General features: G+C 51.1%; 2 protein-coding genes across 4 annotated transcripts in view; one reads left to right on the plus strand and one right to left on the minus strand.

The window, feature by feature from the left end:
• Positions 1 to 213: 213 nt before the first annotated feature.
• On the minus strand, positions 214 to 11526 carry LOC139600035 (C-C motif chemokine 5-like). Its single transcript, XM_071447890.1, has 6 exons — positions 10670 to 11526; positions 10471 to 10570; positions 3581 to 3674; positions 1405 to 3489; positions 1020 to 1134; positions 214 to 561 (listed from the first exon to the last, which is right to left on the minus strand). The coding sequence occupies exons 4-6, from the start codon at positions 1475 to 1477 to the stop codon at positions 462 to 464; spliced, it is 288 nt and encodes a 95-aa protein (XP_071303991.1). The 5' UTR covers positions 1478 to 3489; positions 3581 to 3674; positions 10471 to 10570; positions 10670 to 11526; the 3' UTR covers positions 214 to 461.
• Positions 11527 to 11884: 358 nt separating this feature from the next.
• The window catches only part of HIP1 (huntingtin interacting protein 1), a 43949-nt gene continuing 27849 nt past the window's right edge, over positions 11885 to 27984 (plus strand). For 2 of the 3 annotated variants that reach the window (XM_071448159.1, XM_071448161.1), the window contains exon 1: positions 11886 to 12092. In XM_071448159.1, coding sequence (XP_071304260.1) covers positions 11976 to 12092 — 117 coding nt within the window. In that variant the 5' untranslated portion in view covers positions 11886 to 11975. Of the gene's footprint in view, positions 12093 to 27984 lie in introns of all 3 variants that reach the window. The other variant, XM_071448163.1, reaches the window with a different exon arrangement.

The following is a 27984-nucleotide window of genomic DNA, read 5'->3' on the forward strand; positions in this document are numbered from 1 at the left end:
AAAGAGCCAGGAGTTTGGAAATGTGCCGCGGCAAGGAGGCAGGCGGGACAGGCAGGATGAGAAGTGCTCTCCCTTGCATGCACAGAGAGGCTGGGGGACAGCCAGGTGTCACCCCATCACCCACAGACCCTCGGCTGTCAGCCCTGACCCCCTTCCAACCATTGCTACACACCCCAGTCTCCTTGGAGCATCCCAAGAACCGCTGGGAGAAGCTGCAAGTTTTGCTCCTTTTTATTATACAAAAATAACTTCAACACCTTCAGTACAAAGGAGAATGAAAAGTTTCACTGAAAATGTCAAATAAATTAGGACTGGCGTTGCACAGCCTTCCATAAAAAAGCTAAACACTGAGTTGAATACCCTGCCAAATTCCCATTCAATGAGAAAATAGAATATGTCTTGGAGGTGTCCATGAGAGCACATCCTTGCAGAAGTGGTGCTTGGAGAGAGCAGGGTATTGCTCATCCACTGTGCTTATTGTCCTCTAATTGATTCATTATGTCCTTGACCCACTTGTCATTAGGGTTGGCACAGACCAGCTTGTCCTTGATGGTGGTAAATCTGGAAAACAAAATCCAGTGAGGAGAGATGAAGGAAAGGAAGACAGAGAGGATAGTGAGACCACCTGCTCCATGCCAACAGTGACACCCACCAGACACCTCTACAGGCTGCAAAACAGCCCTAGGGAAATGGGGTGGGGGTGGCTCCATGTCCTTACAGGTGTCCTGCTCTCTGCACTTAAACCGCTTTGTCCCCAGCATCTCTACATCTGGAACACCGTCCTGGCTGGGTCCCCCTATCTGGGGTGAGGGGGGTGACCAGCAAAAGCTCTTTTGGCTCAAATCTAATAAGGAGGTCCACAAACTCGCTGTCTGGGTTGTGGGATTGCCCTCTGACATGTTCCCAGGCTGTTCTCCTCACATGGGAGAACCCTGCCCAGTGCTTTTCCATGTCAGGATGAAGTATGATGTGGGGTTCCCTCACACTGTAAGGACAAGCCGGGCAGAAGATCTACTTACATCACAGCTGGTAGGGAGCAGTAGCTGCCCGTGGGCTCATACTTTACCACACGGCTCAAGGACAATGGACTGGTAATGTACTTATCACAGCAGGGACCACAACATCTGAGAGAAACTGGAAGAGAAATTTTCTGTTACATCAGACCAGGAAAAGTGCCAGTGGGGAGAAGTAGGGTCAGAAGTTGAGAATATTCCCACCGGAGGAAGTGCTGCTCCTACAGTGGGCTCCCACCACAGCCATCTTCCCCATCAGGGAGCCAAGGTAAGACAGCCTTCTCCTTTCCTACAGCAGATGCTAGTAAGAGAGAGCTGCCAAGCATTACTAGACCTTATTCAGCAGACAGAAAGAGGAGACAGCTCCTTGGAGAGGAGAGATTGGACTCACTTGGAGAAGAGGTGGTCTGGTGGCAGAAGACAACCACAAAAAGTACAGAAAGGGCTGCCGTGAAGGTCTTCATGGTCCTGTTGGGTGGAGGTGAATTGTAGGAGTGAGGCTGGATTGTTGCAGAGTGTCCCTCACTGTTCCTGGTGTGGGATCCCTGGGTTCAGCCCTCTTTATATAGGGAGACAGCAACCAAGGATGGAAACATTGCTGAAAGCCATGATGCAATGGAAAAAGTGCAGTGTCAAGGATACCACACAGCCTTGCAGAGGAAACCGTCCAGAGCCCTGATGACCGCAGCGTCCTGACATGGCACAGGGTACGATACCATAAGATACCATGAGTGGACACAGAACAGGATATGACCTGTCATTTCATTTCCCATGACCTAAGGGTTCTGCAGAAAACCTAGAATTAGTAATTCAGAAGATCAGTAGGTGGACCTCTTGCCTAGAAGTCACAGCAGTGGATGAAGGCCAACCATGGTTGTCATGCACTTGTGTTTCCCAGAACATCTGCATCATGGACAAACAGATCTCACCTCTGCCACAGAGAGTCAGGCTGACCACCCATGTGCCCACCCAGCCATGCTGGGTCCCACTTGCAATGGGGGCTTCCTCCATGGGACTCTGAAGGCCATTGGTGCATAAATGTGCAGAGCAGAGGGTGGAGCATGGTGCAATTCCAGATCTGGGTTCCTCTTATGTCCTTGAGCATCCCTTGCAACAAGTCTTTGGGGAACCGGTTCTGCTACATCACAACTTCTCAAATACTAGTGACAGCTAAAATAGTATTCAGTTCTTCATGGACATGGGAATTGGCCACTGATGCCCACAGTGAACTTTAGGAGCTGATGACTATATTAGCAGAGCAAAGCTGACAAAGATGGTTATTTGGTTCCAGCAGTGCAGCACTAGCACCCTCTTGACACTGCTCTGTCATTGTCCCAGCTGCCAAACATGCACAGAGAAAAGACTGGTTGATTTAGCACATGTTGCTTAGGATGGGAATGGTGTCTCTGCACTGTCAGAAAAACTGTTGGAAATGTTACATCCCTCCAGAAGGGCTCTGCTGTTTTCCAGGCAAAGGTTTGTGGACAAAGCCTCAAGAGAGTGGAGGAAGAGCGAAGTCTCCATGGTGCTAGAAAATGTGTCTGGGTGCTGGGCAACCACAGCCACAATGGGAAAGCCACAGGAGCAGTCTGCCTTTCCTGATGGTCCAGTAACAAAAGGGGTCTTGCTCCTCTATGGAGGAGGATGATCACAAAATAGAATCCCCCACCCAAAGTGGGTTTCCTTGTAGGAAGCCAGAAGAGGAAATCAAAGAGAAGTAAGATATTGCCTGGAAGGGTGGATTGCAGGCCTGGGGCTCCCAAGTGCTCCAGGGCATGTGATAGATAATCAGCACATCTCAAGAGACTGAACTGCATGGAAAAGTGAGGCACACTCATTGGAGGCTGCAGGGTGCTGCCATGGCAGGGTTTGTTTTACACAAAGCTTTTTCTCTCACTACAACACCCTGTACTAAGCATGAACAAAATTGAGCCTGGGCGACAGCACATATGATGCCTTGGTGCTAGGGAGATGCAGCTACAAGCCTGGGGAGTGGGCAGCTGAGAAGGACCTGCCCACTGAGCCCTGGGAGCACAGGGCATGTTGCTGGGTTTCTGGAAAGACATTTCCTTAGCAGTGACATACCTGCCCCTTCCCACGGCAGGCAGGCTCCATACAGCCCATGGATTCTCTGCAGCCATCACAGCCCAGTCCCCAGCTTGGCACATCTGTTCTCTTCTCTGAAGCTCTTTCTCCATGGATTGGCTTGCTTTCATCCCAGCTCCTGCTAAGGGGTTAAACTCCCAGAATGAGAGTCAGTTGAGACAGTCAGAATCACAGCTGAGGTTTTACTTGTGAAGAAGACTCAGAATATCCTGCTCCAAACAGCTGACAAGCTCAGGATTCCTCTGGGATCCTTCCTGCTCCATGACTTGCCTTGTTCTCTGTTCCAAAGCCCATTCAGATACTGGGATGAAACCTGGTACCTCCAAGGGCCTGAAGTCCTGCCACCATCATGGATCTACTCTCCCCCACACTGCAGAGTGGGACAAAGAAAGGTGTTAGGAGACCGAAAGCCAAAGCTCAGCAAGAAAGAGTGCAAGGACAGGGACAAACTGCCTGCATACCTTAGAAGCAGGAATGCTGATGGAGCTTGGTGTGCCACTCCAAGGGAGACATGGAACAAAGGATGGAGCAACACAGAGGCACTGCAGTAATTCTCTGTTGAAGTCAAAGAAAATATAAAACAAAAGATGGAGTGACACAGCAGTGTTGTAGATAGACTCCATGGAAAACAATGCAGCAAATGAAAACTAAGTCAAAGGAATGATCTAGATGGAAATCAAAAGCTGAACTTTGCTTAATTCAGAAATACATATTACTTTTCTCACCTCTGTTTATGCTACTAACTGAAGTCAATCAAATTCCACCTAATCTGTAAATGACATTAACTGTAACTTTATCTTTTCCCAAGAAAATATAAATAGGGCTGAAGTGGGGAGGGAGGTCAGGAGACTCCAACATTTTTGTGGTCAGTTATTGTCAGTGGCAACCTCTAAACCTGTTGCAGTCTTCTCTGAGCAGCGCTAATAAACTGCTCAGTGTGAGTCACAGAATCACAGAACCACAGAATAATTAATGTTGGAAAAGTCCTTCAAGATCAGGTGTCACCAACATCTACTCCTTCCATCCCCTGCTCTTTCCATTTCTGCCAATACATTCAGAAACAAAATTGCACAAATTCCCATTGAGACCAACCCTACACTGTTCTGACACATCTCCACACAGGGACCAGAATAAAACTGAGAGGAGGAGAACAGACTGAGGAATGAGCTGGAGCCTCCTTGCTGATGGCTTACACAAACACAGCCCAGCTCAGAGCAGCTTTAGTTGAGTGTTCTGGATGTTCCACAACATTCAACTACAGGTTTGATCAAAATGTCAAGATTTGTTTTGAAAAATCAGTATTTTATAGCAGGAATATAAACATTGTGCCTCAACATTGTCAATGAATTCTCTCTCCTTTTGGATACACTTTGCTGTATTTCCTGCTTCCATTCAACCAAAAGGAATTTTTGGAGGTTTCGACACCTCTGTTATTTCCCCTATTCACTGTTTTCCTCAACTTTGTTCCTTCCTTAAAGATTCTGTATTCTTGCTTCTTCCTACCAAGACAAATAATGCAAACCTCTAAATATTTTGATTTCTAAAACCTCCTCCATATTAAACATCCTAAATAGTGGCTATTTATGGAGTCTATAAAACCTCCGCCTTATGGTGTGCTTCAGTTCTAGACAGAAACCAAACGCAGTATCTTTGGATCCATCACCAGGACAGGTTGGGGATGTGGGAGGAAACCTCTGCTCAGCCCTGAGGGTAGCCTGCTCCATCATACCACCTCCTGGGCTGGAGCCATGTCTGGGGGATCACTTTATCACAGTGCTCCTGGGAGCTGCTGGATCACTGATGTGGGAAACTGGGTTTAACTGTGAGCAAACCAGTTGGAAACAGAAAGAAAATTACTGGGGCCAGAGATCCCAGGGTGGTGCAGCTCCAAGCAAGATCTCAGATGAGAAGAAGTATTTTCAAGAAGAATTGAGACTTTCCACATTGAATTGAAGTCTGCAAGATGATAAGTGGCCTAGAAAGAGAGACAAAGCGAATACTCACTGCCTGCCCCAGAGCAGGAGCCACAGATTATTCAATGGAGTGGGCAAGAGGAAGGTTCAAAAGGAACAGAGGGAGGCAGCTCTTCACATGAGGAGCTCCTTTCCAAGGGACATGGTGAGGACAAGGAAATTTTCTTGAGTCTGAGTATGGATTTCAGGCTGATAAGCTTGAGAAGATTTGGAAAATGAGAATGGTTGGAGGCTGGGAGCACACTCCAGGGTGCAGTACAAATATTGATCTGTCTCTTCAAGGGGTCTGCTGTGACCACATCTAGAGGTATCAAAGCTGATGTAGATGGATCCTTAGTCTACATCCTCTGTGACTGTTCATCTTTGATTCTCCAGGACAATTGATCCAACAGAACCATCAGGGCTACAGAGCAGCTTACGAAATTGCATTGAAATCCCGGGACTGAAATCTACAGGCACACCAGGATGTGCCTCCAGAGAAATATTTTTGGTAAATGTCAGCAGAAAGACTCCAACAGTTTCTAAGCACACAGCAAGGCAGAAATAAATTGCTGCAGTCCACGCAATTTTCCAAGACAAATTTGGGGCACCTATAAAAGCTTCACTTTGTGACCAGGAGTCTAAAAGAGCAGGATGTGGCTGGATGCCATGTTGGAATGTGGCCCTCACAGAAATGTGGTGGTACTTCCCAGGACAGCCAAATGATGCCTCTGCCACAACTCCTTTGTTTCCCCAACAATGTCCTCAGTACTGAGCAGCAACTGGCCTGGAGCTGATCATGGCTTGTCCAGCAGCTGCAGCACAGCATGACAGGTTTAGCCACAGTTCAGAGAAAGGAAAAGAAAACCATTTGGTGTTGGGTTTGAGACGGGTAGGACCTGAGGCTGCCGAGTACCAGAGTGACAGCTGCATTGTCCTTGCACACTCTGCCGCCTGTTGTCATCAGCTGGAGGTACAGGGGACATCTGCAAGTTAGGCCATAGAGTTGCAGGAATCCTGAAAACAACATTTGACAAGAGTACTGGTCGATGTTGGATCATGGAAAACATAGAAATCATGGAGTCATTCAGGTTGGAAAAGACCTCTAACATCATTGAGTACAGCATTGCCAAGGCCACCACTAACTGTAGCCCTAAGCATCACATCTCTATTTCTGTTAAATCCCTCCAGGGACGGTGACTCCACCACTGCCCTGGGCAGCCCATTCCAATGCTTGACCACTCTTTCAGTGAAGAAATTTTCCTTAATATCCAACCTGGACCTCCCTTGGTTCAACTTGAGGCGTTTCTCCTTGTCATATCACTCGTTCCCTAGGAGCAGAGCCTGACCCCACCTGGCTCCACCCTCCTGCTAGGGAGTTGTAGAGAGCCAGAACGTTTCCTGTATCATAAAGGGAAGACAGGGATATACTGGCTCTCTACATTCATACTCATGCCCTGTTGCAGTACCTGCCTTGTGCTCTCCCAAGACTGCTCTGCAATGAGCACACAGCTCCCACACTCAACTCTGCACACACCAAGTCTCACACAGAAATCCTTTCCTCAGTAATCCAACTCTGGCAGCCAAAGCTCCCAATACAGAAATAAAGGAAGAATTAGGAAGAATTTATTCATAGAAAGGGTTATTAGACATTGGAATGGGCTGCCCAGGGAGGTGGTGGAGTCATCATCCCTGGAGATGACTGGATGTGACACTTAGTGCCATGGTCTAATCGACATGGTGGTGGATCAGTCATAGGCTGGACTTGATGATCTCAGAGGTCTTTTCCAACCAATTCATTCTGTGAAATCAGGCTTGCCATGTCCTGCCTTGGAAGAGAGCTGGGCTTGGTGGGGTGCTCCATCTGGACCTGCTGGCCATGCCAAGGGGACACCATCCAGCAAGTGGCAAAAGCAATTCCCACCTCCAGGTCCTGCTCATGAGCTGGTTTCTCATCTAGGCATTTGCCCATGCAGCCCAGTGTCCCTGTGGAGTTCAGGTCTTCTCCTGCAGGTCCATCTGGAAACCTCTTCAGCTTTGCTTTTGAAGTCTTGGGCAAGCAGAGGCAGTTGCTGAGGCTTTGCAGAAAACACAGGAGATGATGTTTTGGGGTTACAGCCCTCCTTGTAACACCTGGGCAAGTAGGAGACCTAGACAGGACAGAGGTGAGGGCGCCATTGCACTTCAAGCACCTTAGCCAAGCAGTCCTCTCCAAGACCCTCTCCCAATCCCAGACTGTTCACCTCCAATGCTCTCCCAAGACTCCAATACTCTCCCAGGTCCTGCACCAAGACTGTCCCTGCCCCACATAGCAGCCCAGGACCTCTTTGGGAGCACAAGCAAAGACTCAGCAGCAACATCTGTTTGCCCAAAGCATTCAAAACATGGGATCAAAAGATGAAAATTCTCCCCATGATCCCATGCCTGCTCCTCCTGGCACAATCTTTGCTCCCCAAGGACCCTCCTGCTGGGTCTGGACCACTACCCTGCCCTTTCCAGCTGGGTACTTTGGCTCAGAAGTTGTTTTTATCCCAGAGTCTGAGCAAATTACCCCATCACCAGGGCAGAGCTGCATCTGGGGCTGCAGGATTTGGTTTATGGAAGGCCTGACATAGCCACTGCCCTTTCAAGATGTGGCCCCAGGAATTGCTTGTCTGCTTGGGTGCGATCAGGATGGTGTGCCTTGGAATGTGTAAAGGGACTACTGAAGGGGATCCATTTAGGATCCATTTTTCCCACCTCCAAGGGTGAAAGAGCAGGATCTTAGCACAGCCCTCTCTAGCACAGCCAGCGAGATAACAGAGGAAGGACTGTGGAGCTCTGTGATTCTGTTTTCCCGGTGAAACAAGGGGAATCTGTGCTCTCCCTGAGCCCAGGCCAGGCCACGGGAGGATGATGTGTGTTGCAGCAGCACCCTGGGACTCTCCAGCTCTGGCTGGGGAGGGAATTGTAAAAACAGACTCTAGCTCCCAGCCCCCACAAAAAGAGCATCCCTGAGCCCCGGACAGGACCCATAGCCCCTGCAGTCTCTTCTGGCCCTTCTCCTGCCACTTGTCTTTCCCCTTTGGATTAAGGATGTCCTGACAGAATGGGAGCAGACCCTCTTTAGGGTCCTGTGGACAGGAGCCTCTGGGCATGGAGCAGGAAAAGGAAACTATGGAGCCCTGCAACAGGGGAAGGATGAGCTCCAGTCCCACCTGCCTGGCCTGAGCAGCACTTGATGGGTGCCACATACTGCTCAGCAAGAAAAAAGAGAGGGCACACATTGTCCTCTCCATGTCCAGACAATGTCTGTCCCCATACAGGCCAGACACTCCTATGAAGGGGTCTGCCATCACCCTTCAGTCCAGCCTCTTGAACAGGAGTGAAGACAGAGCATTCAGAGCAGGTGAACCCCAGCCATGGCTTCCAAAAAGGACTGGGGAGGAAGAGCCCAACCTGCTCTACCTCCACACCCTGCTCAGTTTCAGCCCTTCTCCATTACCTCCCCATGGAACCTGAGACAGAGGAACAGACGCTCAACAAGAACAGCTCTGTGCCTTCCCCTCTCAACTACCTGAAAACAAGGCATCCTCTCCCAGTGGAAAGGAGCCTCTCAAATCCCTGCAAAGTCCCACAGCACATTCCAGCAGAGATGCTGCATGAATGGGCCAGCCCAGAGTGGTCTGACCAGCCACTCATGGGCTGGATCCCAGCTCCATCCTGTTATAGCCCATTCCTAGGGGAGGCAGGAGCAGCCAGTAGAAACAGCCCATTCTGTCCCATACCCAAGCACCATCCTCTGCTCCTGCTCAGGTCCCAGAGTGAGCACTGAGCCCTAGCTAGGGAAGAAGAGGATGTGGCTCTACTCTTCAGTAGGAGGGCGTAGCTACAACCAGGCCGCAGCCTAGTGGTCCCTTGCCATGGGCTCCAGGAGCAGGATATTCTGAGCGAGGTGGAGGGTGGGAGAGGTCACAAGGATACTGCTGTCCTTTGTCCAGTGCTCTCCTTTGCTCTTCCTTTCCTCCATCTCTATTCAGGAATGATGTAATTTCTTCAATTATTAATCATCTTGCTGCAACAGTGGATGAATCAAACCCATTAAACCTCCCCTGGGAGCAGCCCCAAGGAAGGAGGCAGGTTTCCAGAAAATACATTAAGGACAATGCAGACAGGCAGTTGAGACAAGCCACAGTGGGAGGAATAGCCTTGCTGCTCTATCAAATTGGATTTGATCAACTGGGATTTGATATCCAATGCACAGGGACTTGCAGAAATGTTCCAAGTGAGAAATTCACCTCTGGAATAGGATGGTAGTCCTGGTCAAAATTACAGGAGTCATCAATTCACCAGGTTGAGAGAATCCCAGAATGGTTTGGGTTGGAAGAAACTTAAAGCTCATCCTGTCACTGAAACAGCATGAAAAACACAACCTTTCCAACAAATTTTAATGTTAGAGAACTCAAGCATTATTTTATTCTGGCCAGGATGATGTTCTGGCCAGAACGTGCAACAGAAGTAATTTCATCCACACATTGGGTTGTGCAAAGAAAATAATTCCATCACATGTCTTTTTTGTAGGTTTTTCACATACTTATACAGTCAAAACTCAGAGAGATTAATTGGTTCAATGTTTATTGGTCCCAAGTAACACAGATCTTAGAATTTGGTTTCCTATTGGTTATTGATCCCTTTACCTTAGCTGCTAATCAGGTCCTCTTTCTTCTCTTGGAGCGGTGGCCGGTGGAAAGTGAAACGCCCAGGCTAGATAAGTGTCCAGCCAACCTCCAGCCAGTAAGGCACTTCCCCAACCCGAAGTCAGGGCCTTGTGCCCAAGGCGATGTCAAGCCTTGCGGACGTGTGGCTGCAGTAGAGAGCTCCGAAGTCGCAGGATGAAATGAAGAGGCAACTCTCAGTTTCTTCAGGGGGGGTGGTTTTATTGGTAGGGAAACCTGGACGGTCAGGTGGAAGGAGCTGAGAGCCCAGAGGCAGGGAAAGCCTCGGGTTTTACAGAGGGTGGGAGGGGTGAAAGATAGCAAATCAGAGAGGGATACATTAAGGATTGGCATAATCGGAGAACCCATCAAACACAGTTGTGGGAGGGACCCTGGCCCCTAACCCAATCACCCGACATCCTGGCCCGAACTTTCTAGAAAAAGAGGCAGGGGTGTCGAGTGACAGGCAGGCTGCCAGGGGTGGGGAACAAGAAAGATACATTTGGTAACCAAGACAACTGGGGAGGGGTTTGGGGATTGACACAAACTGGTAACAGGGCAGGACCTTCTGAGAGAACAATGGGGGGAAAACTGAACAAACATAAAACACACCACAACATTCTCTTATGATCTTTTCCCAGACCAAGTGTCTCCAACACACCAGGAAGGATGTTCAGGTGTTGATGTTCATTAATAGTCGCTTACCTCTGGTTCATCCTCTGGTGGCTCCCAGTCCCTTGAGATGTTAAGCTCATCAGGCCTTGCCCAGGGAACAGTCTCTTGAAAAGAAACTTCCATTCCCTTCCTGGGCAAAGATGAACAAAACCCCTGATTAAAGTTAGTTTAAAAATTTAGAAGTTGCATCATTTCCAACAATCCTGTTCCACCCCTGCCATGGGCATACCTTCTACTAGACCAGCTTTCTCCAAGTCCCATGCAATGTGGCCTGAATAACTTCCAGGGATGGGGCAGCCACAGCTTCTCTGGGCAACCGGTGCCAGGGCTTCAATCACCCTTACAGCCAAGAACTCCTTCCCGATATCCAATCTAATTCTACAAAAATCTCTGATCTGAGTGACAGGACCAGAGACACAGGCTCAGATCAGGTTATAATAAAACACAGTCCAGCTGTTCAGGGGAAGCAAAATCCTTCTCTCAGCTCTCCTCTCTTCTTTTTCAGACACCTGCAACCACATTTTGCCCCTCTGCCAATGCTACACCCTTCCTGCTGGGCTCTGCCAGCTGTGCCGGCAGCACCCCCCTCCAGAGCTCCCACCCACAGTCCGGATTCCACAAAGGCAAAGCCTCACACAACCCTTCCGCAGGCTGCCGGGACCCTGCTCGCGCTGACAAACGGTGGAGCCGCCTCCCACCCCCGGCCCCAGGCAGGGCTGGGGAGCCACGAACACCCCGTGTGCCACGGGGGCTCAGCTCCGAGAGGGGCCGGGCTGGACCGGAGACGGGCAGTAGGGAGGGGACAGCGGTGCCGCGTCATCCCCGTGGTCACACTCTGGCCTCGGCTGAGGGGCCGCAGCCTCGCAGGCCGCACGGACAACCTGTAAGGACCCCCGAGGCCTGCGGACCCGAATGGCTCAGCCGCGGCTTAGAGCCGTTGGACAACAGCCCCCCGGGCCCGGCGAACCCCGCGGCGGTGCCCTGTGCACGGCCGAGCACTTCCCGGCGAGGCCCGAGCGCGGCCCGATTCCCGCGAGGGCCCGGCATCAGCGCCATCGCCACCGCCGCCAGGGGGCGCCGCGCCCCGCATCGGTGAGGGGCGGGGCGGGACACCGAGGTGTGAGCGGCAGGGTCGTGAGCCAATTACAGCAGGGGACCGCGCGAAGGCGCGGCCGCAGAGCTTGGGTGGGCGGTGCTAAGGGCGCGGCCCCTTAAGGTGGAGCAATGGGCAGGGGACTCTTGGGGGACGGGAGCTAGCGTTGACCGGCGTCCAGATGAACCAATGAACTTGGCGGTTGCCACGCAGGGGCTGGGCCTCCCGGCCGCTCCTCCCCAGGGGCGACGCCGGGAACCAATGAGAGCGAGAAGTCGGACCTGCGGGCGGAGCTGCGGGTGGAGCTGCGGGTGGAAGGGTGGTGCTCGCGGGGCGTGCTCCAGCGTGAGTGGCAGGTGGGCGGGCCAATGGCGCGGGGCCCGCGCGGCGGCGGCGCTGCGCGGGACGGCAGGGCCGGGGCGGTGGCGGGCCCGAGGCGGCCATGGACCGCGTGAGCAGCACTATGAAGCAGGTGTCCAACCCGCTGCCCAAGGTGCTGAGCCGGCGGGCGGGCGGCGGCGGCCTGGAGGCGGAGCGGGAGAGCTTCGAGCGCGCCCAGGTGCGGGCGGGACAGGGCGGGGCGGGGAATGCGAAGGGCGAGGAACGGAAGGTGGCAGCTGAGGGGGCCGGGCCAGGCTGGGGCGCGGTGCGATGGGAACGGCCCGCCGGGTACGGGGAGTGGCTACAGCGGGGCGCGGCTGTGCCGGGAGGGCGGGGTTAGGCAGAGTGGGCGAGGTTATTTGGGTCGGCGCGGTCAGCCAGGTGGGCCGGGGCGGGGACAGCTCCGGTTGCCCAGCAGGTGGGTGTTGGCACAGGGGGCGGAGCTTGGGAGGGTGGGCGCGGCCGGGCCGGGCGAGCTGGGCTGGCGCCAGTGGGCAGGGCTGGCCAGGTAGGTGGAGATTGACGGGGCGGGGCTGGCCCCACCCTCCCGGGAGGGCAGTGGGTCGCAGTGGGGGGACAGGGATGGGGATCCTCCGGGCCCCGTGGCTGGGGCTGAATCCTGGCCTTAGAGGAACAGCCGGGGACATCAGAGTGCAGTGGCACCCGGGGTGCCCCAGCCCAGCAGTGTCTGCTCAGCCTGGCCTCCCCGCCAGCGGGGCTAGGGAACATTCACCCGCTGGCCTGAGCTGCTGGGTCTCCAAGCCCAGCCACAGGCGGGCATCATGCCCAGGACAGTGCCACCCTGTCCTGGGAACCATCCTGAGCACACATAGCCTGTGTCTTCACTGGCTGGAGGGGACATGGAATGGCTCTTTGGCCAGTTGCCCCACTGGGTTCTGCTCTGGTGTCACTCAGGGACCCCAGGTGCGGACAGGGTCTGTCCCTGCAGGTGGCTCCTGGGAAGAGGCACTGATATGTTGAAAAGCAGACAGAATTTGCTCCTCAGCAGCATCCAGAGTATCTGGATGGGGCCCTTCACTCAGGTTTTAGGTGATGGATTGGTGTCCTGCACAGAGGAAAGGTGGCAGCCAAGCTGGAGGGGTGGCAGGAGTGCTTTGGTGGAAAAAGCTGGTGATTTGGGAAAAGGATGTGCTTGGAGCAGCTGGGGATATGCCTGGACAAGGCATGGGGGAAGTGAAGAAGGATGGCAGCAGAGGGAGATGGGGACAGCTTGGCCGTGCTCCATTTCCAGGGATGGAAAGTACCAGTGAAGCAGAGCTGTCCAGACCTACTGCAGGAGAGGAAGGGAAACTGAGGCAGAAGCAAGGGTAGAAGTGGGACCAGTGAGAGCAGACTTGGATGAGCCCAGAGTGGGAACAGCACATGAGTGATGGCTTAGGGATGGAATAAACACCAAGGATCATGTCTGAGGAGGTTTTGCAGGAAGAAAACCCACCAGGCTTTGAAGTTGGATGCAGGATCATGTGCAGGGCTCTGCTCACCTTCCTGCTCAGGTTACCTCAGGCATCAATTATTTACTCATACTGCTAAAGGTAGGAATGGAACTGGTTTGCTCCTGGAACCTTCTGGCTCCTTGTGTCAGCAACAGCCCCGTGGGCCTGGAGCTCTTTCAGGCTCCCCCTGAACTCACGGTTTCCCGGGAAGGGCCCAGTGGAGGGGGCGGTGGGGCAGCGCCACTCCCCACATCGCTACGAGCTGGATTTCATCTTCCTCATTTGATTTCCAGACTAATGACACAGCATGGCCTTGTCTGGCTTTTCCTTCTTCTGTGCTTCAGCTCCATGCAATTCCCTTTCTAACTCATTTTCCATTTTCTTTTCCCCCCCCTTTTTTTTTTTTTTTTCATAATTCGCTCTCTGCAGTTTAGAGAACTTGCCAGGCACCCCTTAGGTCTTGGTCATACAGTTGTTATCCAACTTCTTCTTTCTGAGGTTTTTTTTAGAGAAACTTTGTGGGTTTGGGGTTTTTTCTTTTTGAAAGTGACTTCTTTTAAGAAAACTTTCATCTGTTAAATGACTTTAAAATGAAAAATTTCCCTGTATTTTCAGCATGTACAGACTCCTTCCCTCCCCTCAAATCCTGGCTGTCTCAGGGCAGCAGCACATGCATTGCAAAGCCTATTTTGGGCTAAAAGAGCCCAAACAGGCGGAAAGTGTGTCCAAATAGGTCTTTGGGGAGCCTGAGGAACACCTGCTTGGGTTGGCAGCACCCAATTTCTGTGGTCTGAGCTCAGTCTGGAAGAACAAGAACACTCTACGAAGCTGTGGTGATGGTAGGACACCCTAGTAGTGGGGAGGTCTGATGTTCCTGTGGTGGTAGGATGTTTCTGTGGTATTGGTAAACAGGTGTTGGAGTGGTTCCATGGTGATGGGATATTTTGGTGGTCGAAAGCTTCCATGATGGTCATTACATTGCACAACGACTCTGCCCTGACAACCTCCATCTGTTGGCTTGCAGACAAACAGGAATAAATTTCCTGGTGGCCTCTCTTCTGTTCCTACAGTTGCTCAAGTATCTTGATTTTCCTGGGAATGCAAATGTGGGAGACCTGAGGACATGCCCAGATGTGGTGTTCCTTTCATACTGTCCTTGCTGCCTGCTGGGCAAGAGGAGCTCAGGGAGAATAAGACACAGCCAAGGACTCCTCTCTTCCTTTTTTGTTAATGCTGGTAGTTTTCTTAGGAAGTTGAGCAACGGGAACACCAAATCCTGCAGTTCTGCTGCCATCAGGATGAGCTGGGTGCAGCCCTGCCATGGGAGTATGAGTGTTGCAATGACTGTTACCCCTTTGCTGGTGTTTCATGTGGTGATTCACCATTCATCACCTCAACCTTGGCACAAATCTTTGGGCACAGCAAAGGTCACCAACAGAGGAGAAAAAACACAGAAGGTGAAAATTCTGCCATATTTTAAGATAAATGTTTGTGTTTCATATGGTGTCTGATGTTTGCATCCTCTCCAAGTTCTCCTGGTTGGATTAAGGGGTGTGTCCTGGAGCTGGAGCTCTGCAGGGAAGGTCTTCTTTGTTCAGGGTAGTGCTTGGGATCTTCCTTCCTTGGGACCTTCCCTCCTTCTTCCTCTTTCCACGCTGTAATTGTCCACAGCAGACATCCTTGTGCCATGATGGAGCCAAGGACTGAAATTCCTTCTGTGCTTAGCTAGTTGGCAAAGACTGGATATTCAACAGTCAGATGAGCCGAAATGTTGAGGGTGAAATGAGAGTTGGAAGGACACAGGACTTCAGCGGGGAAGGGATGATGCTCCAGGGGTGATGTCCCAGGCTCTCCTGCTCCTTCACTCATGTTTTGGACTGCCATAGGATATTTCCCTTCATTCCCAGCAGGGATATGGCCAGCAGGGCATCAGTGCAGGTGCAACTGCAGACTCCCAGAGGTGGTACATGACATTCCCAAGCAATGCAGCAGCTGACTCCTGGAAGGCTGGAGGTGTGGAAGATCCTTACACAGCTCAGCTCTTCCTGCACCAACCTGTTCCTTCTTTTTGTAAACCCATCACTGGATGGGGCAAAAATGCTCTGACATCAAAACTGAGAGAAGTGCCCTTGAAGTTGCAGCAGGACATGCTCTGAGCTTTTGTCCTTGTCTCTGCCCTGTGGGTTTTGGGTGGAAGGGAGGCAGCATATTGTGGTAGTGTGTTGTCATCTCCTGGGCTGCAAAGTCACCAAATAATTCTTTTGTGTACCCCATCCTGAGCACTGCTCCAGTGCCCAGCTGGGCTCCATCAGGAGCCATCATGTCCCACACCACTGCAGGCTGCCCTGTCCTGAGTCCATGCTGTGCCCCAGGGATGAGGACATGAGATGGAGACAGTGCCTGGGTCTGTGGAGGAGCTACAGAAATTCCATGTTTGTTTCCCAGGGCTCATTGGCTGCTGGAGCTTTATACCAGCCAACGAGGCTGCATGCCCAGCATGGTCCCTGCCATAGGGACAATTCCAAGGGTAGTCCATCCTGACAAGGGTGAGGGTTGGGAGGAGACACTTCTTTAAAATTCCTGCAGAAAATCTAAACATCTTACATTTTAGGTTCTTTGGCTGCAGTTTTTTTTCTGGGAAATTCAGGGAGTAGCAAAGGGAAACAGGGACCACTTGGACTGCCCACAGCTGCCACTACCTCTGGCACACTTACACACTGGGTCCTTAGGACTGTGTGCAACAATAAAAGCAATTTATGACTCAGGAATTACCCTGCAAAGACATATTTGCAGCAGAAGGTGATTGCTGGCAACATCTCCTTTCCTGCCATCAGAGTCCCCAGGGTGGAGCTGGGGATATCAGACCCTCCTGCTAAGGATTTCCCAGTGGGAAAGTGAGGCATTTCCATGTCAGGGAGATGCAGAACTCTGAATGCAGCTGATGCCACATCTCCTCAGGAAGGTTTTAATGTTCTTAGTATGAGCCATCCCTCAGGGGCTGCAAAGCTGTTTTGCTTCCTACCTTGCTGCTGGAGGAGCCTTCTCTAAAACCAGATGCAGAGAGATGGTGCAAAAGTATTAGGTGCAAATAAAATGGATTTTTTTTTTCTCCCTCAGTGTCAGTTAATAAATCCTTTTGATATGTGAACCCAACTTTTTCACAGCCAAATGCAGGTTAAAAGCAGCTTTGTGCCCATGCTGTCTCTACCATGGGCTGTGCCACCTCTGGACCGCCATCACAGCCCCATTAATGCAATTCATCCTTTTCTCCCATCATTCTTTTAAGTGGGAATATCGTCCTGTGTCTTCCAAACACAGCAACCCAGCTGATTTCAGATCAGACCCAGCACGGTCCAACTCACAGTTGCAAAGGAAATACCATTTACTACTGAAAAAAACCCATTTTTTGTGGTTCAGATGCTGCAACCACCAGCAGCTTTGCCAAGAAATTCAATTCTTACACAGGAAATGAGGCTCCTTTCAAAGCACCAGAGTGGGGCTATATATATATACAGCCTCTCTGAAAAGATATTTAAAGAAACATATTGACACTAGCAAGAACAGGAAAAAATAGCTCCTGGCTGTGGGGAGTGAGGGCTGATGGCAGCTGAGCCCATCCTGGGGGAGTGGGTGGTATAGGGAATTCATTCATGGCCCTTTCATCTCCAGGAAAAGGAGCTCCTGGGGTTGGTGCTGTGTGAACCCCCATGCTTTTGGTCTCTTGGCTTTTACTAGGAACTAGAGGTGCTGGGGATTGAATGCAACTTGAGCAGTGAGGTAATGAGTCATCTCATCTCTTTTCAGAGAGTCCCTCTTAGAAACTTATTTCCATCCCCAGGGAAAGAAAATAGTTTGCCTTGTACCAGATATGGGGCTGCTTTTCTCATTAGTACATGCAGGGATGGAGGGGTTTAGGAGGTTTTTTTTAGATATAGAAATACCTATTTTAGATGCAGAAATATCTGAATTTTTTAATGTGGAGATGGACTCCAGAAGCAGCTAAGCCTCAGCCTCGGGAGGATTGAATAGATTTGGTGCTGAAAGTACTGCCACCGAGTCCAGAAGCTTCTGTAGCTGGGAAAACATGATGGTTTTGGACCACCAAGTGGTAAGGGGGAACCTTGCCCTGAATTACAGCAGAGGCTGAGTTGGAAGATGGGGATGCTGGGGGATGTTGCTGCCCCAAAAACCCCTTTCCCTCTCAGTCAGCATGTACTTCCCCACCAAGGATGTCCTGTGCTAGGGGTGCAGGGGGTTTCTTGCCCTCTGAAATGTATCCAGTTTAACTCCATCATCTGCAGAGCTGAGGAGAAACAGCCAGGAAAGCAGAGTTTTCGCTGAATTCCCTATCAGAGGACTCTGGACTGAGTGTGGTCCCCTCTGCTGCCCCTGGCCATGACCCAAGTCCAGCGAAAACAGTCAGGAAGGGCATGTGGGATGTGGGCATCTGTCATGAGGAGGGGGTGACTCATGCCAGCTTTGCTCTCCCAGAAGAAAAAACCTGTGAACAGGGGCTGGAGCTGCACAAGGGACAATTTTCGCTGAAAGACTGAGAATCCAAGGATGGGGAAAAGGTGCCCATTGCAGCCCATTGCATCATCCCATGTACATGACATGCGGCCAGGATGAGCATCGCCTGCTCCAGCACTGTCTGGCACATGGCACTGCAGCACAAGCCCCAGCACCTGGGTTCTGTGCTCATCCTCATCCCATCACCCTCTGCTGGCTCTTTACCCTCTGAACCTGGGACAGAGGATCAGCAGCTGGGAGTCATACAGCAGCATGAGGGCTGGAGGAAGGGCTGGATCCTGGCCCTCATCCCTGCCACCAGCTTGGCTGATTGTTTTGCAGTCACCAAATAAGAAAACTTTCTGGAGACAGCCTGTTCCCTGGGTGACAGCAGAAATAGGCAGCACAGCCGGTGTTTTAGCCCGGATGTGCAAGTCCAGCCCACGGCTGGACTAATTATGCATGGTGTGCTGTTCCAGGCTAATCACAGGGCAGACTAAATGATCCCAGTCCACAGTAGAAAGGTGAATTATTCTCTCAAAGGTGTACACAGACACTGAATAGTTTATTGTGGACTCACCGAGAGGGTTGGGTTGGAAGGCACCTTTAAAGTTCAGCTTGTTCCACTTCCTGCCATGGGCAGGGACACCTTCCTAGACCAGGTGCTCCAAGAGAGAGACCAGGTTGCTCCAAGTCCTGTCCAGCCTGGCTTTGGACAATTCCAGAAATTAAAGTCGAGCTGTTGGAGTGAGTCCAGAGGAAGCCACAAAGATGTGCTGGGGCCTGGAGCCCCTCTGCTCTGGAGACAGGCTGAGACAGATGAGAGTGTTCACCTGGAGAAAAGAAGGCTCTGGGGAGATGTTAGAGCCCCTCCAGTGCCTAAAGGGTCTCCAGGAGAGCTGGAGAGAGACTTTGGAGAAGGGGCTGGAGTGACAGGACAAGGGGGAATGGCTTCAGAAAGACAGAGAGTGGATAGATACGGGATTCTGGGAAGAATTCCTGACTGTGAGGGTGGTGAGGCCTTGGCACAGGTTGCCCAGAGAAGCTGTGTCTGCCCCATCCCTGGAAGTGTCTAAGGCCAGGTTGGATGGCACTTGGAGCAGCCTGGTCTTCTTTCTAGTGGAAGGTGTCCCTGCCTATGGCTGGGGGTAGAACTGGGTGATCTTTAAGGTCCTTTCCAACCCAAACCACTCCAGTATATATGCTATGTGAGTTCAAGCTTTCCTTGTGCTCTTTAGGCCCAGTGGGCCATGACTGCTGAGGTCTCCCCACTGATGCCATCCCTTGTTTTCTGGGCTCTTAGGAGGAGAGAGGGCATTCCTGGGTTTCCCTGAGGTTCTGGCACAAGCACCTTGTAACACAGTTTGCACTTACGAAACCCTGTGTTCTTGTTCACTTCCATGAGAACATGGAAAAAACTATTTTCCAACCAGCATCTACTAATTCAAATAAAGCACAATGCCACAGGCTCTCTCAAGAGTGCTGAGCTGCTCACATCTGTCTTTTATTCCAATAAAAGAGACAAATGGTAACAATAAGCAGCAAGTCTCCAGGCTGGCCCTGCTGAAAGAAGCCACTTCTCCCAAAGGATCCCTTTCTCTGATGGAAGTTTCCTCTTTCCTACATTGCAAGCACTTAGCACAGCAGGACTAAACACCCACCGGGGAGGGGCAAAGGCTGATAGTGTTAAACTGGGATTTAGTGTCATCACACATGTAGGAATGTGGTTTTTGTTGATGAAGTGCTAAAATTATTTTTTGTTTTTTAAAAAAGGAAAAAAGTTTAAAAGTTTTTCTTTTCAATTAGGTAAAAAGATACTTCATAAAGCTTTAGGGTCTTTACTTCAAACTTAAGGATAGTTAATTGCACAGAAACTGAGAAAGAAACAGAAAACGTCTCACTTAAGTAATTTATTAGAAAAAGAAGATAACAAAAAGAAATAATTGTTTTTATGAAGTGTTTTATTAGGAGTAAGAGCTTTTTTTCTTAGTGTTTTTTTGGTTTTTTTTTTTGTAAAGAGTTTTGTTATTTTGCTTTTTATTAAAACTTTTTTGTTTTCAACACTGCCACAGAAGCCATCCTGCTAATTTTATGCCATCTGAAGTAGCTGAGCTATCTTGAGTGTGATGTAGATCTTCAAGAGCTTATAAGACCTGGCTTGAAGACACCCCTATATCACACACAAAGCTGGCTACCAGTCAGACTAGGTAAAAATAGCATCTAAAATTGTGGAAGTCTTGGAATAAAGTAGCTACAGCTCAGCAGAATTTTATTAGTTTGCTCCACTGCCAAGCAACAAAGGATCTTTTTCGCCTCCAGACTCGAGTATGGCACACTGGGGCAACCCAGGTCCCCTTGAACCTGAGTTTCATGGCCAAACCATCAAACCAGCCTGGCAACCTCCCTATGAGCTGGGTACAGCTAGAGCAACTCTGGACCTGCCTGATTCCTCAGTCCACAATGTTCCCAGCCCCTGGACTGGTACTTTCTGCATTAGTGGGAACAAATGTACCTTTTTGTTGGAGCACCAAACTTTCACAACCAAGGGGGAGGAGGGGATCGATGAGCCAGTGCTGAGCATGTGGAGGGCACAGGCTCCAGGACAAAGCTGATGGACATTCCCAGCCCAGCCCATGGTTGGGACTGACACCCTGTGTTGGCCTGAAGATGTTGTTGGAAGCCGTGGCCAGGGTCTGATTCTGCAGCAGATACAGAGCTGATCCCATTGTCATCACACAGCAACAACCACAACCACAACCAACCCTTAGGCCATGCTCTCCATTGGTGTGAGGCTTGGCAGGCTGGAGCAGTGTCCACCAAAGAAGGGACTGAGATTCTGCAGTTTGAAAAGGCAGCTCCATGTGCTAAGAGACTGTTCTAAAACATTGGGGTTAGGCTGGAAGATCTTTAAAGATCATCTGGTCCCAATCCCCTGCTGTGGGCAGAGACATCTTTCTCCAGGATCAGGCACCTGGGCACAGGAAGGCTCTTTTTAACTGCTGAAAAGAGCAATTGGCATCTTCTGCACAAGCCAGATATGGCCCTTAGATCCCCAGCCTGATCCTGGTGGAGTCACAGTTCATCCACAACCTCTGCATCCTACCTCTAAATGAACTAAATGCAACCTCTGCATCCCACTGAATAAAGCATGGATCAGCACTCTGGCATCTCCACGGGCTTGGCAGCAGGTCACACTGGTGCTGGCCCTCACCTTGCTGATCCATGGGCATCACAGAATCCTTTGGATTGGGAAACACCTCCAAGGTCATCAAGTCCAGTCTGTGACTGATTCCTACTTTGTCACCCAGCCCAGAGCTCTGCATGCCATATCCAGTCATTCCTTAGACACCTCCAGGGATGGGTACTCCACCACCTCTCTGGGAAGCCCTTTCCAATGCTGGACAGTGCTTTCTGTGAAGAAATTCCTTCTGATGTCCAACCTGAACCTCCCCTGGTTCAGCTTGAGGTGATGCCCTCTTGTCCCATCTGTTGTCCCTCTCATCCTGAACCATGGTTACCAAGTGTGCCAGCTTTAGGTTGCTCCATATGGACTACCCAGTCCAGCTCTACAACCCTTGGAACTGCTCAGGAGGAAGGTCCCACAGCACCAATTAGTGGTGTGAGGACATCTTCTGAGGTCTTAAGGGAATGCTGAAGTAGTGACAGAGGAAGACTGACTTTCTGGGTGTTGAAGAAGTCAGTGTAGGCTGGGAATGGCTGTGCCAGAAGAGGTGCTTCTTATGCACTATGTCAGTGAAGCCACTGAAGAACTCATCTCTTCGGGTGGTGCTGTTCCCAGTCAGTGACCTGATGGTGTTTTTCCAGCCAGGAATGTTTTGTGCACTTCACTAATGGGAATGAAATGTTCCAACAGTCTGCAAGGTTTGGCTGCTTCTGCAGAGATAAATACTTGTCTGGAGAGGGCAAAGGTGGGTATTCCTGAGTCTGCTGAATTTTATGGTCACCTGGAACTCACATAGTCCATCCTGTCCTGCAGGTGAGGCTGTTAACCCTTTCAGCAGCCTGGGGAAAGGGGAACTGTGTTTTGGTGGAGCTCCTTCCACCTTGTGATCCCAGGGGACACTCCATGCTCTGTCCCTGATCATCATGGTACCTTTGATCCTTCCCAAGCACAAGGAACCCAGAATTGTGTTGGGGTGATGGATGGGGCCAGTCCTAGACCTTCTCCTCACACAGGAGGGGTGACAGGTGGTGGGGTGCCTTGGGACACGGCACAGACAACATTTTGGTGGGTGGGATCCAGGCTGGAATTTCTGCCGTGCCCCACAACTTTCCTTCCTTGGGGGTGCCTCAAGAGGCGGGTTGAGCAAGACCCTCTCCTGGCTTTACCCATGCCCTCAACAGGAGGGAAAACTGCTCCCTTGTTTGTCGTCCTGGCTCTTGCAGTCCCACTCCAGCTCTTTTTATAGCTCAAGAAGAAGTGCCTTGAATTTCTGAGTCGTCTTGGAGGCCAAGCACACAGGGAGGAGTCGCAGCTGGAAATAGGGCTGCTCTCTGCTCCTGCATTCCAGATTTTTTATTTTTTTAGCTGAAATGTCCAAATTTGAAGAGTCCCATTGCCACAGGCAGAGAACTGGGAACCATCCACATTTTTTCCATTCACACTGGATACTCTTTCTCCCTTGCCTTATTTCCAGTGCCCTCACACCAGCCACTGAGCCCCCTCGGAATGATTTTCCCCGCAAATGGGGTCTGTCATCCCTGTCTGTGTTTTCTGTAACCCCCAGATTTTACCCTTCAACACAGCTGGTTTGGCAGGAGAGCTCCCTGAGGAATTAGTAGCATCTGGGGGGTGGAGGAGCAATCAGGTACCAGCCAAAGCTTCTGAGTGGTGAGCAAAGAGCTCAGACTAAATATCCAGCAATTTCTGCCTATGGGGAGGGAAGCAAAGCTTTGGCAGCAACACAGACACAAATAAACCAGAGAAAATGAAAGAGGAGAAGTTGTTGGACAAAACCTGTGGTTTCCAGCCCATTATTATCTGGGATTTTTGCTGTGGTGCTATGCTGGGGCAGGGGCATGTGGACAGAGCTGTTCTGGCACAGCATCCCCAGCATCCTGCGGTCGGCTGCTCTCTCCCATAGGAGCAGGGTATAATTAACTGTGTCACATCTAGACTTTTCCATTAATCCCTTAATATCTGGATACCAATGTGGGGCACACCCTAGCTGCAGTCTCCCCTTTGAGAGTTCTTTTAGCACAGAACCACTTTGGTTCCCTGCTGCCCCTTGTCTATCAGCCTCCAGAGTGCCATGTGTGTGCACCAGCGTCTCTGTGAGCTGGGAATGGGGTATGCCAGGGAAAAATAGATCTGGGATCAAATCTGAAACGAATCTTTTTTCTAATCAGCCATCACATGGAAAAGACAATTGGCCAGTGTCCCCATTAGATCTTTTATCGTTTTAACTCTTTTCCCTCCCTTTCTGTGGCATTCACTAACTCTGGGAGTAGTTGCAATCCAACTTCTCTTCCCATCAGCAGGAAAAAGAAAATTTTCACATAGTGGGAATACTAAGAACTGTGGATTCCTATCAGAGGGGTAAAGTCCGTCAGACCCTTTCATTGGATAATAAGCAAATTTTGGGTACCCATTCCCAGCACCTCCAAGGAATTCTTTCTTTCCAGGTGCAGCAGGAAGTGCTGTGATTTCTGCTTGGGGAAATAGCAAGCATCTCATGAACAGGGTGTGTAGCCATGGTTGAAATCTTCTGCTTCTTCTTCCCATGGGTATTTCCATCTTTCCCAGCCCTGCAGGGTAATGATGGTGCTCAGGTCCTTCCACAGCAATCCTCAGCTGGTCCCACAGCCTGGGTGTTTCAGGACCTGGATATCTCTGAGTTGCTTCTGATAATACCATACAGCAGATTTCTTGCACGTTTTTCTTTATTTATCCTGAAATGTGAAAAAAAAAAAAAAAAAAGTCCTGATTCCCTGAACATCATCAGAGCACGAAGGATTTTCTCCGCAGAAGAAACTACTGCACTACTGGGTGCAGTTCCCACGATCCTCGGGCTGGTGCCTGGCTTAGCCATCCATCACCTTCACAGAGGCCACTCTGATTCCTGTGGCTTTTGTGTCCCGGGAGCCTTGTCCCTGTGTCACTGGACCCAACCCTGTCACCTCCCAGCGCAATATCTGTCTAGCAGGAGGATGTACCAGGGGCGGGTGGGGGAGTGGGGTGGGGGTATGAGGACCAGGGTGTCCTGGGCTGGGCTGACCTGACCTTGCCGTGGCTGACAGCTGCTGAATTGCTGGAAAAGATGGAAATTGGGTCTGTTTAGTGTCTCTCAGAGCCAATTCCTTGTATTTGGGTGTCCCATAGGCCCCTCTGCCAGTGTCAGTAGTATTGTGTGTGCTCCTGTGATTTGCATCTGAGAGCAGAGATTTCCCTCCCACATTAAACCCCCTGTTTTCCTGGAATTACATGGAAATCCTGGGGCTGCCCCTCCCTCTGCCCTGAAGAACTCTAGCAGGGGCATCCCTGAGGTGCAGAGCCCTTCAGGCACCCCTCTTCCCACCTTCATCCTTGTGTGGAAGATCCTGCTCATAAGGGCCAGAGGAGGCAGGGAACAGAGTGGCAGGCACAGCCATCCACACCCAGCCCATTCCACTGTGGAATTACACATGCGGGATGCCCCCCGCGCCACGGGGAACCAGTGGCTCCCAGCACAGGGGCCATCCCTGTGCTCCTGACGGAGCTGCTTCTTGTCATCTCTGCTTATTCCAAGTGCCTCTCATCCGTTTTCCCAATGCTTCCAGTAGGCACAGGCATGTTTTCCACACCCAGAGTTCGGTTTCATGCTCTTAGTGCCCCTCCAGCCTCTCAGTACTGGGGCTGGCCGGAGCAGAACAGTGCAACCCTTCTCCTTGGGCTGGGTGAGCCTAAGGGTATGCTGGCAGTGCTCCAGCCACTGGTGTTTATTTCCACACAAGGAAAATGAAATATTTATATGTCAGGAAGGGATTTTGCAGCCTTTTTCATGGAATCGTGCCTGCTATTCCCTCCTCAATCATCTCACACAGGCAGCAATAACACATGAAACACAGTTTCCTTTATGTGTCGGGTTTTTTCCACCTTGGGCTCCACCCTGGTTGGAGCAGAGATCCCTGCTCCAGCCCTGCCAGCTCCCCAGGCCCTTCTGAACCTTCTACCCAGGGGCATGCAGCTTGCCAGGTGCTCTCAGTTATGGGCCTCTTGCGGGAGCATCACCTGTGCAGGAGTAGCCACAGGCACTGGAGAGGTGTTGGATGTGGGAGCAGGGACTACTAAAAGAGTGCAAGGAATGCTTGGACTTGCATAGCAGAGAATCCTGGAGTGGTTTGGGTTGAAAGGAACCTTAAAGACCATCTCACTCCACTCCTTGCCATGGGCAGGGACATCTTCCACTAGACCAGGTTGCTCCAAGCTCTACCCAGCCTGGCCTTGGAATGGGGCAGACACAGCTTCTCTGGGCAACGAGTGGCAGGGCCTCACCACGCTCATAGGGAAGAATTTCTTCCTAATATCCTATCTATCCCTGCCCTCTGGTAGTGGGAAGCCATTCCCCCTTGTCCTGTCGCTCCAGGCCTTTGTCCAAAGTCCTTCTCCAGCTCTCTTGGTGCCCCTTGAGGCAGAGGAAGGGGCTCTAAGGTCTCTCTAGAGCCTTCTCCAAGTGAACATCCCAAGGTATTCCAGCCTGGCTCCAGAGCAGAGGGGCTCCAGCCCTCAAGGTTCACCCATGGGGTTTCATCCTGGTGCTGGTGCATATGAGGGGATGCCAGGCAGGGAATTTACCGTGTCATTTTTAGCTGTCATTTGGACACCTATTTGCTCCAACATTTCCCCCTTGGCCTGAACTGGGCACCCCAGTCCTGCTGGGTCTGCTGGGAGGGAGAGCAGCTCTTGGCCCCTCTGCAAACCCACAGCTCTCCAGTGCGCATGGCTCCACGGCCTTTTGGGAAGGAGCTGTTTGGGACGTGGGGAGTTGGATGGGGTCTCGGTACTGGAGTGGGGGGAGAGAGCTGGGAAGTGGCCTCTGGTGCCAAAGCAAGCAGCCAAACCTGTGGGAGCACTAGGAGGAGGCAGCATTGCTGTGAGCCAGCATTGCTTGCTCTGCTCTGACCTCCCCCTGCAACCACACAGCACATAAATAGGAACAAGCTCAGGGTTGGAAAGTGTCCCCAGGCTAGATGTATGTTGCATATTTCCTATAAATACCTCGACTGCTGCCTGTTAGCCAGAGGCAGGCACAACACCCACATCCCCCCCCACAGCCCCAGCACTGCTGAGGGGGCTGCAGGCAGGGGCTGGCAGGCAGGGGCTGGCCAGGGACTGGCCTTGTAGGACGTGATCTGGTGCAGGGAAAACACGTGCTGTGGCATTTCCCAACCTATTGCATCCAGTGGTTTTACTTCAGGCAGGTTTGTTCCCCCTTTGCTATGCATCTGCAACAAAACTGCTCACATTTAGGTCTTGTGAGAGATGCTGAGGTGTGTGTGCCTGTACTGGAGCATCCACACAGCCTCCTGCTCCCTTGTCAGGTTTCACGGGGATATTAAGCTCAGGAGAGGTGGGGGAAGCTCCTGGGAAGTGGTTATGGGCTGGGCACTGAGCTGAGCACCACACTTGGCATTGCCAGGCTCTGCTGTCTCAATTCAAGGGGCAAGCAAAAGCAGATAATTAAAGTGATTCCTCTGATGGGGCAATGGAGGGATCACCTAAGGCAAATGTTTGGAGATTCACAAGGGCCTCACTATGCTTTGGGGGAGGGAGGAAGGCACCTGAGGGCAGACGCTGAATGTGTTTTGGCACTGTGCTTCGTGTGAAGCCTCAGCTCCCCATTTATGAAGTCTCCAGGGCAGAACTTGGCAACTTTAAAAGGAAATGAGTGGGAGATGTGTTTTATGGCTTCAAACTGAAAGAGAGTAGGTTTGGATTGGGTATTAGGGAGGAATTCTTCCTTGCAAGGGTGGTTGCCCAGAGAAGCTGTGGCTGCCCCATCCCTGGAAGTGTCCAAGACTAGGTTGGATGCAGCTTGGAGCAGCCTGGGATAGTGGAAAGTGTCCCTGCCCATGGCAAGGGTGGAATGAAATGGGCTTTAAGGTCCCTTCCAACCCAAATCCCTCTGGGATTCTGTGATTTATCAACCATCTTCTGAGTCACTGGTGACACTGATCCAAGGAAGGGCTGCAATTAGAGAAAGGAGGACAAAGTTGGGGGTTATTGATGGGTGGGTCAGTGGACTCATGGCTCGGGGTAAACATCCCTGTGGATGGGGAGAGCTGCTGGGGGCATTGACCTCTGTAAACTTTGGGGCTTGCAGGGTGGTGGGTGATATTGGAGCTCCAGTCCACTGGAGCCCACGGAGGCGTCAGGTTTAGATGTGGCAGGATGAGCCAGTTCCCACTGCAGTTGTCTTCTTTGCTGACCCTGCTTCCTTCTTTTGGGTGTTGGCTCATCTCAGTGGTGTCAGCGTGAGGTGAGAAGGAAGTGACACCACAGCAGAGCAATGTGCGCGTGCAAAGGAAGAGCCAGCCTGGGGTTCCTAGGAGGGTTCCCAGATAACCTGCATGTAGGGATGGGGCTGCAGGGGACCCAGGAGACATCTGCAGTGATGAGCAAGTTGTCACATAGAGCTGAAGTGTGCAGGTTTATATCCCACTGCCATGATTCACCTGTGCCAGCCCTTTACCTGCCTCATGGTTGAGCATTTCTTCCCCATCTCTAACCTGACCCCACCCTTCTTCAGTTTAACATCATTGTCCTGTGTGGGACCCCAGAGGTGCAGGCAGCTCCAGGGGGATCTCAGAAGATGCTTGGCTTTTTGGGCTGTCAGTACACATGGCTGCATCATGTCCCATTTGTCACCCACCAGAATCCCCCAGTCCTCTACAGGGTCATCTCCATCCATCCATCCATCCATCCATCCATCCATCCATCCATCCATCCATCCATCCATTTATAAAATCAATGATGGCAGAATACCCTGAATCACTATGGAATCAGTGGATCCAGGATATGGAAGTCCTGCAAATAGAGATGAGAGGGCAATGTTGAGGACCATTGATGGGAGTTAATGACCCTGTGGGTGGAGAGAGATGCTGAGG

This window comes from Agelaius tricolor, unplaced genomic scaffold (genome assembly GCF_023055355.1).
Source record: "Agelaius tricolor isolate 1412-34295 unplaced genomic scaffold, bAgeTri1.0.p SCAF_25, whole genome shotgun sequence".
Taxonomy (NCBI): Eukaryota; Metazoa; Chordata; class Aves; order Passeriformes; family Icteridae; genus Agelaius; species Agelaius tricolor.